The following is a 13,813-nucleotide window of genomic DNA, read 5'->3' as shown; positions in this document are numbered from 1 at the left end:
AACTTGACAGGTTTGGTAACGATGCAGCCATCAACGCATCGAAGCGTATTATGGTGTGTCATAAAATGCCGTTGCCATGGCGACAGATCATTCGCCATCAAGTTAGTTCAGAAGGTTACAGTTCAAATATTCTGCTGCTTTTACAAGCCTTTTTACTTTCTTTTCTTCTCTCATCACATATTCAAGCCCCCAGTGTTCATGTATCATTTCAATCTAAATGCTTCACTTTCTTCTTACACATTACATTTCAGCATAGCAGTTTAGCGTCAGCTTTTCAGCAAAAAGCATTCCCACTAGCAATTTCTTCAGGAATTGCATTCTCTAGTTACATTTGGATCCAAAGATTTGAGCCGTTGCTTATTATTCCTGGTATTCTACTTATTTGTTTGAACCACACACAGTTGTTTATCATTCAATGATCACATGGATGGGGTCAGGTATTTACGGCACCTGGTGTGTGGATGACCAACGGGCTGAACCTGCTCTTTCCTGTTGACCCTATAGTCCTGCTTTGGTTATTGTTTGTTATTTTGTTCAATTCACTTTTGCACAGATTTGATTTAGGAATGCTTCAAAGTGATGAGTGTAGTCTTGGCCTCTAGTGACTTGACTTTATTGGGAAAAGTACCATCACTCTGTTTCTGGTTATGGGAACAACCAGTGTTTAATGGACAGGGACACTATTTCTCATGTTTCTCTTTCACATGAACGTAATAAACATACAGGTAACACTTTATGGTAAGGGTACATGGATCATCATGAATTCATGCATGAAAAAGCATGAATTCATTCATGTAGTACTTCATGAACTATCAGTAATGTACAAGGATTAATAGTATCTGCATGACTACAGGAACAATACCTTAATTAAAGCATCAACTAAGGTATCTCAATCATCATGACTTCTGAGTTATTAATGATGTTCATGTCTTCTTCATATAGATCTGCAGTTAAAGTGACAGGCCAACAAACTGACCAGTCACAGCAATTCCAAGTGTTGTAATGATGAGTAACTAAGCATCATTTTGTCATTACTTCATGTTTGTGCCCCTTCAAATAAAGTGGTGACCCGGCAGTTCCGTCGTCTACACTGATAAATAACATGTGATTAATGGCCTGTGTGAAATCACCTTTATTAACCATTTGGTGCTCATACATCAACCATCTTTGTGATCCCTCAAATAATGTCAGCCCTTATGTCTATTTAGGCATCATGTATTTGGCAATATTACAAATTCAAATTAGATTATCATTTTGGACTTAATTTCAATTATCAATGATTTAGTTAAGACTTTTTTTTTTGTATCATAGAGTATTACCTTAAAGCTCACAAACCATTTCAGATAACTCATTCATAATATTAACACACTTTAATTTATAATCCAAAGCCAACAAGATCACATTTTCACACATGTCACATAAGAAAGCAATAAGGTTTTTGGGCAAAGACACAAGATACATGGCAATCGTAAGTTAATAGTAAATCATACCATGTTTATATTGTTGAATTATTTGTGATTTGAACTCGACCACAACAGATCAAATGCACTGAAATGACTTGTGTATAGATCATCAGGGATTTATCTTTCAGAGAAAACCTCCTGACTCATATGTAATGATAATAGATGTGAGGCACGAACAGGGGCTATCTTGAAACGTCCATCTTCTTCATATCTGAAGTCAGTGAGCTCTTGGTGGTTCAATCAGAGAAACATGACCCGAATGTCCTTCAGTCAACGACCGAAAGGTCCTTTCTTGTGTCTGTTTCCTAGCCGTCCATTCTAGAACTGCGAGATGTTCTTTCAAAAGTTTCTCTCTTCGGTTTCCCCTAAGCCGCCACATTATTGATTTGTAGTTATTAATCATGATTACAACACTTTGAATTCAACAGAATACATGCACTGCTGTGACCGACAGACCGGGTCACCACTTTATTTGAAGGGGCACAAACAGGAAGTAATGACAAAATGATGCTTAGTTACTCATCATTACAACACTTGGAGTTGCTGTGTCAGTTTGTTGGCCTGTCACTTTAACTGCAGATCTATATGAAGAAGACATGAACATCATTAATAACTCAGAAGTCATGATGATTGAGATACCTTAGTTGATGCTTTAATTAAGGTATTGTTCCTGCATTAAGTCATGCATGAGATACTACTAATCCTTGTGCATTGCTGATAGTTCATGAAGTACTACACGAATGAATTCATGATGATCCATGTACCCTTACCATAAAGTGTTACCGAGTATATTCAGGCAGACATGGCGTGAAACTCAAAAAGTGGCAGCATGGTTACAGACATGTTTATCATCACCTGCGTCTCAGATTTCAATGCAATTCCTATAAAATGAATGATTCTTGGTTTTTGTTGGGAAACAAAAACAATGTAAATGATTCAAACATAAACCTTTGGTTGATTGATCATCATTTTCAAAAGAAAGTCAAACTTCTTGGGTTTTTCCTTTGTGTGTTATTTGATTGAAGAGGTACTGGAAAATAACCGGGTGAAACAAAAGTGCCCACAATCCTTCTGTGTATTGTTGACTAATGCAAACGGATCACACCGGGTTTAACATACATTTGTTGAACACACCTCTTTTTATTGCATTTTAATAATTTAAATAAGTTTTATTAATATGTTTTATGGGGAAATTAGCATATTTCTTTAATACCTTCATGTGACCTAATGACTCAAAATCAGTGCTGGATAAAATAACTAAACTTGCTGCATAGGACACACCTCTTTTTGTTGCATTTTAATACTTTCAATTCCTTTTCTGCTACATCTTAGCAAGAGATGCCTTTTTCATCTTGTTCAAGTACACCTTTTTCAGCTCTGGTTTCAACATCCTCCCGGTTTTACGGTCTACAAAGTGTTGCAGCAGTTTTCATCACTCTCTGAAGAACAAGAAGAACATATATTTGACCTTTTATTACTTTACATTCGATGTTTAAGTTTTAAATGTACAAGAGATATTTTTATAATTAAAAAACAAAAGACTGAGATTTTCACTTTTGTCCTCTTATTTCTTTATTAAGTAAAACCCCAACATATTATTTTGTACAGACATGTGTTAATGTGGCACTCGTCTCACATCTTGAAAATAGAAACATCATTTATGACAAACTCAACCCGTTAGCTTTTCTTTTTTTATCACTTTTCTTTGAATGTGTTTTATTTCCTTCTTCAATTAGCCTCCATGGCTAAACCGACACGGGAAGGAGCGCCGCCTCAAGAAACTCCAACATCTACAGAACAACTCGTGAGAAGATGTTAAAGCACATCCCATAATGTTTGATTGACAGCTGATCTCTGTGCAGTGAAGACATGAACAATCAGCTCTGATGGACACACAGTGAGTTTAAGAAGTGGAACATTTCCTCAAATGACTTCAGGCTATTTCAGTTTACAAAACTCAGCTGTGTCTCCATGAGGATAATAAAGCCAAACTCCAGCATGTAGCGGCTGAGTGAATGTGGTCTGCACTCTGTGGAGGAGAGTCATGGTTTCAGAGACGATGCTGTAGAAGGACAGAACACCTGCTCTGTGATCCAGGTACACTCCTACTCTGGAGGACGGAGGACCTGAGACGGGAGTGATGATTCTGTTGTAACAAAATGAATAACTGCTTTGTTTACACTCTAAGGACCAAGATTTGTCATTGTATCCAAATGCACATTCTGTCCCACTCCCTGTTCTGCTGATATTCTTGTATGCGACTGCAACACGAACTGTTCTCCCGCTCCACTCCACCTCCCAGTAACAACGTCCAGTCAGACTCTCTCTACTCAGGACCTGAGGATAATTAGTGAATCTGTCTGGATGACTGGAATGAGACTGATGTTGTCCCATGCGTGTTGCTTTTCTGCCCCCCTCAGATAATACCAGCTGTGTGTGTGCTGTGTTTGGATCCAGAGTGATCTCCTGTGAATATGTGAAGAACCCAGCTCTGGTGGTGGGCTCTGCTGCTGGCAGTAAAACATCCACTTCAGTCGGTGAGACGTTTGTCCATTCCTCTCTCAGGACGTCCTGTAGTTTGTCTCTGACTGCTGACAGGGCCTCCGTCACGTCCTCAAAGTATCTCAGAGGACGGATGTTGATGCTGGAGGAGTGTGTAGCTTCACTGAGGGCTGGCAGTGAGGAGGGGTAGCTGAGCAGAAAGTGGTTGTGATCCTCTGTGTGAGACAGCAGCTTCAGCTCAGCGTCTCTCCTCTTCAGCTCAGAGATCTCCTGCTCCAGCTTCTCCTGGAGCTCTCTGACTCCACTCACTTCTCTCTCCTGCTGGGATCTGAGCTGCTGCTTCACATCAGAGCTTCTTTTCTCCATGAGACGGATCAGCTCAGTGAACATCTTCTCACTGTCCTCCACTGCTTTCTCAGCAGAGCCATTGACGGCCTCCACCTCCTGCTGAAGCAGCTTCACCTCCTTCTCTCCGTCCTGGATTCTCTGCTGGATGTTTAGTCGACTCCCCTCCAGCTCTCTCTGCCTCTCAGTCCTCTCTGCTGCAGCAGACACCGTGTCGTGTCCTTTGTGTTCGTCCACAGAGCAGATATAACAGATACTCTGCTGATCAGTGCGGCAGAACAGCTTCATCACCTCGTCGTGACGAGAGCAGATGTTCTCCTGGAGCTTCTTGGAGGGCTCCACTAGCTTGTGTTTCTCAAAGGCAGGTGATTCATAATGAGGCTGGAGGTGTTGGTCACAGTAAGATATAAGACACACGAGGCAGGACTTACAGGCTCTCAGCTTCCTCCCAGTGCAGACATCACAGGTCACGTCTCCAGCTCCAGCATAGCAGAGATCAGCAGGAGCAGCTTGGAGTCCAGTCTTCTTCAGCTGCTCCACTAAAGCTGCTAACATGGTGTTCTTCAGCAGGACAGGCCTCGGTGTGAAGCTCTGCCTGCACTGAGGGCAGCTGTGGATCTCCTTCTCATCCTCTCCGTCCCAGAAGCCTTTAATACACTTCATGCAGTAGCTGTGTCCACAGGGAATAGCCACCGGATCCTTCAGTAGATCCAGACAGATGGAACAAGAGAAGGTTTCCCGGTCCAGCTGAACTCCTTTCTGCGCCATTTCTCCTCTCAGTAGCAGGGAGTGTCTGAGTTTCACTTCCTGAGAACTGAAACTATGTGAGCTGTGATCTGAACAGCATGTGTGTGTTTGTGAGCAGTGAATGTGGCCTATCAGCTCTTGTGCTTTACCCACGTGTTGGTTACACACCCCTCCTCCTCGGTGTGGATCTGAAGGGGAGGAGCCAGGAAATACAGAGTGGAGCTGGCTGTGTCTGAGCAGGAAGAAGAGGGAGGGCTCATCAAACTCTGACTCGTTCCAGGAGGACGAGCGGACACTCTGAACTGTTTCCTCATTTACAAACGGAGCCTCGCTTACAACTTGCTCTACATTTGAAAACAGTCTTCAGCTGCAAAGTATTTGTTTTAAATTCAGGCTTTCGTAGCACACAGCTCCACACTCATGGTAGCAGTGATGTAAGAAGTACTCAGATATTCTACTAAAGCAAAAGTAGAAATACTACGGGGTAAAAATACTCTGTTAAAAGTAAAAGTACAAAAGCATTATGGGCTCAGAACAGTCTCATAAGACACACATGCACACAGAAGGATCCACACTTGTGTTTTTCAATGCACACACAAATGTGTTCCTTTTCATATACATGTAAATAAAATCCAAATACAGAAAAAAGTTTTAAACGTGTATTTTTGAAAAAAACCGCAACATAATAGTTGCCAGCTCAAACACCAATTCGATATAACATTAAAAGAAGGTTAAAAACCAGGCTTTCTTTGACAGAGTAATAGATCCTCCTGGCTCCATCCAGGAGGGGAAACGCTCATACTCAGCTCTATGGATTAAACACAAAAACAGATGTTATAAATAATAATAAAAGATAGAAGAAAGTTAACAAATGTCCATAGCCAGTTTCCCGGGTTGCTCGGCTGGTTATGAGCACTTCTACACTCTGCAAAACACGTACAAGCTGCTTAAAAACGATAACAACTTTGAGTAAAACACCATATTAAAAACACATTGCTTGTAACAGACCTGGTCTCGTGATTTGAATGTCTGAAGAGTTTCCCTCCATGATGGAAAAACGTATCTAATCCAAACTGAACTGAGACACTTCCATAGGCTCATTGAAAAGACCATAAAACCACCTTAAACCCGCGAGTCCTACCTTGAGGGAGATAACGGTGCGCGTGTAGCAAAGAGAAAGGTTTTCTGAAACTGCCAATAAACTGCCTATAACTTACATTCTACCGATCACCAGTCATGTGATCACGTCACGTGACAATGACGTCACATTCCCACACATATATAAAGAAGCAGCCCGTCACTTGAAGCTTCACAATCGCCATCCCCCCTTTCCAACGGTTCAGTGCAACTTTAACAGACAGAGACATCATCATGCTGGTTTTCCTCTTCCTGTTGGGCCTGGCTCTGGGTGCTGTGTCTTCTTCAGATGACCCTCCAATGGAGCTACAACAAGACACCTGTCCCTCCTTCTGGTTCTCCTTCAACGGCCGCTGCTACAAGTACTTCAACACAGAGAGGACCTGGGCTGATGCAGAGCTCTACTGTGTGTCCCAGGGAGGCAACCTGGTGTCTATCCACAGCACAGAGGAAGAGGATTTTGTCAAATTCCTGATCAAAAGCTCTGACCCTGCTGAGGGAGTAACATGGATCGGACTCCATGACATGGCCAAAGAAAGAAGATGGATGTGGTCTGATGGGTGTGCAGCCAAGTATTTATTTTGGTATAGAGGAGAACCAAACAACAGCGGACGAGGTGAAGACTGTGTACACAACAACTGGAGGGGGAAGTGGAATGATGGGCCATGTTCAAGAACTTATCCCTCAGTTTGTGCATCTCGCACAACTTGTCCTTAGCAGCAGAGATGTTACGTGTTCACCTGTTTTGTTAACATGACAACAATAAAGACACAGATGTACACTTGTATATGTGTGTGAACAGAAGTCCTTTTGTCTAACCTTTATTTTCATGAATTTTACATATCCACACTGGTCGCTCCAGGGGTTAATCAAAGGAATTATTTCTACACCTTTTTAAAAATATCAATACATTTAGTAAATAATATTGAGGATGCTTTATTTAAATGTTGTCACTAAATGTTGTTTTACGAAAAGTGTATTATTCCGCCGGAATTTTGCACCTCTCCTCCTCCTCCATTGAACATCGCAGACACTCCGTTCAAACATCAAAACGTTCAGCTCTGTCGGGAATCGATGGCTATTACTTTTCTCATGCATAACTTTCATAATTCCAGAGATACATCCCATCATTCATCAACTTCCTTGACATGCTTCACGTTTTGAAATTTCACAGATATCTGTTACGCTTCTTCCACAAAACGTTCACATGTAAGAGGTTTATCTCTCATTCAGAACAATGGAAACCTGTGATCTCTTTATACCTCGTTAGCTCAACTATAAACACCTGTGTAATGGAACACGATGATGTCATCGCTCAAACTGACATGCTCAGAGCAGCAGACTTCAGATAGCAGTGTGCTAACAGTCCAGCCGTGAAGACATCTACGGGACTGTTTTGAGATTTCTTCAAATGCCGTTGCCATGGCAACACAATGCTCGCCTTGAAACACGGTTTTCTCATAACTTCAGTGAAAATAGTACTCCACACAGCCCTGAACTTCACAGGTTTGGTAACGATGCAGCCATCAACGCATCTAAGCGTAGTATGAGGTGTCATCAAATGCCATTGCCATGGCGACAGACCACTCGCCATGAAACACGATGTGGCTGTAAGTCCAATCGACAGGGTCCAATCGTCCCCCAATCTTCACTTGTATATCACCGGTCCATGCCTCAACAGCTCTACGTCAAATCTGAGATCTCACCTATGCCATTGAAACGCATCCCTCACCATAAAACATGATGTTGCTATATAACTCATGAAAATTGTCAAAAAGTGCTAAAACTTCACATGTGTGCCAACAGTCCAGCCGTGAAGACATCTACGGGACAGTTTTGAGATTTGTTCAAATGCCGTTGCCATGGCAACACAATGCTCGCCATGAAACACGGTTTTCTCATAAATTCAGTGAAAATGCTCCAAACGCCCCAAAACTTGACAGGTTTGGTAACGATGCAGCCATCAACGCATCTAAGCGTATTATGGTGTGTCATCAAATGCGTTGCCATGGCGACAGATCATTCGCCATCAAGTTAGTTCAGAAGTTTACAGTTCAAATATTCTGCTGCTTTTCCAAGCCTTTTTACTTTCTTTTCTTTTCTCATCACGTATTCAAGCCCCCAGTGTTCATGTATCATTTCAATCTAAATGCTTCACTTTCTTCTTACACATTACATTTCAGCATAGCAGTTTAGCGTCAGCTTTTCAGCATAAAGCATTCCCACTAGCAATTTCTTCAGGAATTGCATTCTCTAGTTACATTTTGATCCACAGATTTGAGTCGTTGCGTATTATTCCTGGTATTCTACTTATTTGTTTGAACCACACACAGTTGAATATCATTCAATGATCACATGGATGTGGTCAGGTATTTACGGCACCTGGTGTGTGGATGACCAACGGGCTGAACCTGCTCTTTCCTGTTGACCCTATAGTCCTGCTTTGGTTATTGTTTGTTATTTTGTTCAATTCACTTTTGCACAGATTTGATTTAGGAATGCTTCAAAGTGATGAGCGTAGTCTTGGCCTCTAGTGACTTGACTTTATTGGGAAAAGTACCATCACTCTTTTTCTGGTTATGGGAACAACTAGTGTTTAATGGAGAGGGACACTACTTCTCATGTTTCTCTTTCACATGGACGTAAACGTACAGGTAACACTTTATGGTAAGGGTACATGGATCATCATGAATTCATGCATGACTTAATGCATAAAAAAGTGTGAAGTCATTCATGTAGTACTTCATGAACTATCAGTAATGCACAAGGATTAATAGTATCTGCATGACTGCAGGAACAATACCTTAATTAAAGCATCAACTAAGGTATCTCAATCATCATGACTTCTGAGTTATTAACGATGTTCATGTCTTCTTCATATAGATCTGCAGTTAAAGTGACAGGCCAACAAACTGACCAGTCACAGCAATTCCAAGTGTTGTAATGATGAGTAACTAAGCATCATTTTGTCATTACTTCATGTTTGTGCCCCTTCAAATAAAGTGGTGACCCGGCTGTTCCGTCGTCTACACTGATAAATAACATGTGATTAATGGCCTGTGTGAAATCACCTTTATTAACCATTTGGTGCTCATACATCAGCCATCTTTGTGATCCCTCAAATAATGTCAGCCCTTATGTCTATTTAGGCATCATGTATTTGGCAATATTACAAATTCAAATTAGATCATCATTTTGGACTTAATTTCAATTATCAATGATTTAGTTAAGACTTTTTTTTATGTGTCATAGAGTCTTACCTTAAAGCTCACAAACCATTTCAGATAACTCATTCATAATATTAACACACTTTAATTTATAATCCAAAGCCAACAAGATCACATTTTCACACATGTCACATAAGAAAGCAATAAGGTTTTTGGGCAAAGACACAAGATACATGGCAATAGTAAGTTAATAGTAAATCATACCATGTTTATATTGTTGAATTATTTGTGATTTGAACTCGACCACAACAGATCAAATGCACTGAAATGACTTGTGTATAGATCATCAGGGATTTATATTTCAGAGAAAACCTCCTGACTCATATGTAATGATAATAGATGTGAGGCACGAACAGGGGCTATCTTGAAACGTCCATCTTCTTCATATCTGAAGTCAGTGAGCTCTTGGTGGTTCAATCAGAGAAACATGACCCGAATGTCCTTCAGTCATCGACCGAGAGGTCCTTTCTTGTGTCTGTTTCCTAGCCGTCCATTCTAGAACTGCGAGATGTTCTTTCAAAAGTTTCTCTCTTCGGTTTCCCCTAAGCCGCCAAATTATTGATTTGTAGTTAATCATGATTACAACACTTTGAATTCAACAGAACACATGCACTGCTGTGACCGACGGACCGGGTCACCACTTTATTTGAAGGGGCACAAACAGGAAGTAATGACAAAATGATGCTTAGTTACTCATCATTACAACACTTGGAATTGCTGTGTCAGTTTGTTGGCCTGTCACTTTAACTGCAGATCTATATGAAGAAGACATGAACATCGTTAATAACTCAGAAGTCATGATGATTGAGATACCTTAGTTGATGCTTTAATTAAGGTATTGTTCCTGCATTAAGTCATGCATGAGATACTATTAATCCTTGTGCATTACTGATAGTTCATGAAGTACTACATAAATGAATTCATGATGATCCATGTACCCTTACCATAAAGTGTTACCGAGTATATTCAGGCAGACATGGCGTGAAACTCAAAAAGTGGCAGCATGGTTACAGACATGTTTATCATCACCTGCGTCTCAGATTTCAATGCAATTCATATAAAATGAATGATTCTTGGTTTTTGTTGGGAAACAAAAACAATGTAAATGATTCAAACAAAAACCTTTGGTTGATTGATCCTCATTTTCAAAAGAAAGTCAAACTTCTTGGGTTTTTCCTTTGTGTGTTATTTGATTGAAGAGGTACTGGAAAATAACCGGGTGAAACAAAAGTGCCCACAATCCTTCTGTGTATTGTTGACTAATGCAAACGGACCACACCGGGTTTAATGCTGTTGTCCAGGATGTGGCACACCCTGGACAACATACATTTGTTGAACACACCTCTTTTTATTGCATTTTAATAATTTAAATAAGTTTTATTAATATGTTTTATGGGGAAATTAGCATATTTCTTTAATACCTTCATGTGACCTAATGACTCAAAATCAGTGCTGGATAAAGTAACTAAACTTGCTGCATAGGACACACCTCTTTTTGTTGCATTTTAATTATTTAAATTCCTTTCCTGCTACATCTTAGCAAGAGATGCCTTTTTCATCTTGTTCAAGTACACCTTTTTCAGCTCTGGTTTCAACATCCTCCCGGTTTTACGGTCTAAAAAGTGTTGCAGCAGTTTTCATCACTCTCTGAAGAACAAGAAGAACATATATTTGACCTTTTATTACTTTACATTCGATGTTTAAGTTTTAAATGTACAAGAGATATTTTTAGAATTAAAAAACAAAAGACTGAGATTTTCACTTTTGTCCTCTTATTTCTTTATTAAGTAAAACCCCAACATATTATTTTGTACAGACATGTGTTGATGTGGCACTCGTCTCACATCTTGAAAATAGAAACATCATTTATGACAAACTCAACCCGTTAGCTTTTCTTTTTTTATCACTTTTCTTTGAATGTGTTTTATTTCCTTCTTCAATTAGCCTCCATGGCTAAACCGACACGGGAAGGAGCGCCGCCTCAAGAAACTCCAACATCTACAGAACAACTCGTGAGAAGATGTTAAAGCACATCCCATAATGTTTGATTGACAGCTGATCTCTGTGCAGTGAAGACATGAACAATCAGCTCTGATGGACACACAGTGAGTTTAAGAAGTGGAACATTTCCTCAAATGACTTCAGGCTATTTCAGTTTACAAAACTCAGCTGTGGTTCCATGATAAACATAAAGCAGAACTCCAGCATGTAGCGGCTGAGTGAATGTGGTCTGCACTCTGTGGAGGAGAGTCATGGTTTCAGAGACGATGCTGTAGAAGGACAGAACACCTGCTCTGTGATCCAGGTACACTCCTACTCTGGAGGACAGAGGACCTGAGACGGGAGTGATGATGTTGTTGTAACAAAATGAATAACTGCTTTGATTACACTCTAAGGACCAAGATTTGTCATTGTTTCCAAATGCACATTCAGTCCCCCACCCTGCTCTGCTGATATTCTTGTATGCGACTGCAACACAAACTCCTCTCCCGCTCCACTCCACCTCCCAGTAACAACGTCCAGTCAGACTCTCTCTACTCAGGACCTGAGGCCAATAAGTGAATCTGTCTGGATGACTGGAATGAGACTGATGTTGTCCCATGCGTGTTGCTTTTCTGCCCCCCTCAGATAATAACATATATGTGAATGCTGTGTTTGGATCCAGAGTGATCTCCTGTGAATATGTGAAGAACCCAGCTCTGGTGGTGGGCTCTGCTGCTGGCAGTAAAACATCCACTTCAGTCGGTGAGACGTTTGTCCATTCCTCTCTCAGGACGTCCTGTAGTTTGTCTCTGACTGCTGACAGGGCCTCCGTCACGTCCTCAAAGTATCTCAGAGGACGGATGTTGATGCTGGAGGAGTGTGTAGCTTCACTGAGGGCTGGCAGTGAGGAGGGGTAGCTGAGCAGGAACTGGTTGTGATCCTCTGTGTGAGACAGCAGCTTCAGCTCAGCGTCTCTCCTCTTCAGCTCAGAGATCTCCTGCTCCAGCTTCTCCTGGAGCTCTCTGACTCCACTCACTTCTCTCTCCTGCTGGGATCTGAGCTGCTGCTTCACATCAGAGCTTCTTTTCTCCATGAGACGGATCAGCTCAGTGAACATCTTCTCACTGTCCTCCACTGCTTTATCAGCAGAGCCATTGACGGCCTCCACCTCCTGCTGAAGCAGCTTCACCTCCTTCTCTCCGTCCTGGATTCTCTGCTGGATGTTTAGTCGACTCCCCTCCAGCTCTCTCTGCCTCTCAGCCCTCTCTGCTGCAGCTGACACCGTGTCGTGTCCTTTGTGTTCGTCCACAGAGCAGAGAGAACAGATACTCTGCTGATCAGTGCGGCAGAACAGCTTCATCACCTCGTCGTGACGAGAGCAGATGTTCTCCTGGAGCTTCTTGGAGGGCTCCACCAGCTTGTGTTTCTCAAAGGCAGGTGATTCATAATGAGGCTGGAGGTGTTGGTCACAGTAAGATATAAGACACACGAGGCAGGACTTACAGGCTCTCAGCTTCCTCCCAGTGCAGACATCACAGGTCACGTCTCCAGCTCCAGCATAGCAGTGATCAGCAGGAGCAGCTTGGAGTCCAGTCTTCTTCAGCTCCTCCACTAAAGATGCTAACATGGTGTTCTTCAGCAGGACAGGCCTCGGTGTGAAGCTCTGCCTGCACTGAGGGCAGCTGTGGATTAGCTCTCCATCCCAGTGCTGTTTAATACAGTCCATGCAGTAGCTGTGTCCACAGGGAATAGTGACCGGATCCTTCAGTAGATCCAGACAGATGGAACAAGAGAAGGTTTCCCGGTCCAGCTGAACTCCTTTCTGCGCCATTTCTCCTCTCAGTAGCAGGGAGTGTCTGAGTTTCACTTCCTGAGAACTGAAACTTTGTGAGCTGTGATCTGAACAGCATGTGTGTGTGAGCAGTGAATGTGGCCTATCAGCTCTTGTTCTTTACCCACGTGTTGGTTACACACCCCTCCTCCTCGGTGTGGATCTGAAGGGGAGGAGCCAGGAAATACAGAGTGGAGCTGGCTGTGTCTGAGCAGGAAGAAGAGGGAGGGCTCATCAAACTCTGACTCGTTCCAGGAGGACGAGCGGACACTCTGAACTGTTTCCTCATTTACAAACGGAGCCTCGCTTACAACTTGCTCTACGTTTGAAAACAGTCTTCAGCTGTAAAGTATTTGTTTTAAATTCAGGCTTTCGTAGCACACAGCTCCACACTCATGGTAGCAGTGGTGTAAGAAGTACTCAGATATTCTACTAAAGCAAAAGTAGAAATACTACGGGGTAAAAATACTCTGTTAAAAGTAAAAGTACAAAAGCATTATGGGCTCAGAACAGTCTCATAAGACACACATGCACACAGAAGGATCCACACTTGTGTTTTTCAATGCACACACAAATGT

The 13,813-nt window shown here is 41.8% G+C and overlaps 1 protein-coding gene across 1 annotated transcript; it reads right to left on the bottom strand.

Annotated features, from left to right (window-relative positions):
- Window positions 1–3,010: 3,010 nt before the first annotated feature.
- LOC307046504 (uncharacterized protein) lies at window positions 3,011–13,813 on the bottom strand. Its single transcript, XM_079692872.1, has 3 exons — window positions 13,364–13,813; window positions 11,587–13,281; window positions 3,011–5,418 (listed from the first exon to the last, which is right to left on the bottom strand). The coding sequence occupies exons 1-3, from the start codon at window positions 13,522–13,524 to the stop codon at window positions 3,402–3,404; spliced, it is 3,873 nt and encodes a 1,290-aa protein (XP_079548998.1). The 5' UTR covers window positions 13,525–13,813; the 3' UTR covers window positions 3,011–3,401.

The sequence above is a fragment of the Notothenia rossii genome, assembly GCF_949606895.1.
Source record: "Notothenia rossii genome assembly, chromosome: 7".
NCBI classification, from domain to species: domain Eukaryota; kingdom Metazoa; phylum Chordata; class Actinopteri; order Perciformes; family Nototheniidae; genus Notothenia; species Notothenia rossii.
This window is presented reverse-complemented; position numbering and strand designations above follow the sequence as displayed.

Coding starts and splice junctions, on each gene's coding strand:
- LOC307046504 (XM_079692872.1), bottom strand. CDS start 13,524: ATGAGGAAACAGTTCAGAGTGTCCGCTCGTCCTCCTGGAACGAGTCAG. Junction 13,282..13,363: donor GAGGGGTGTGTAACCAACAC/GTGGGTAAAGAA, acceptor ACAAAGTTTCAG/TTCTCAGGAAGTGAAACTCA. Junction 5,419..11,586: donor TATCATGGAACCACAGCTGA/GTTTTGTAAACT, acceptor TTGCAGCTGAAG/ACTGTTTTCAAATGTAGAGC.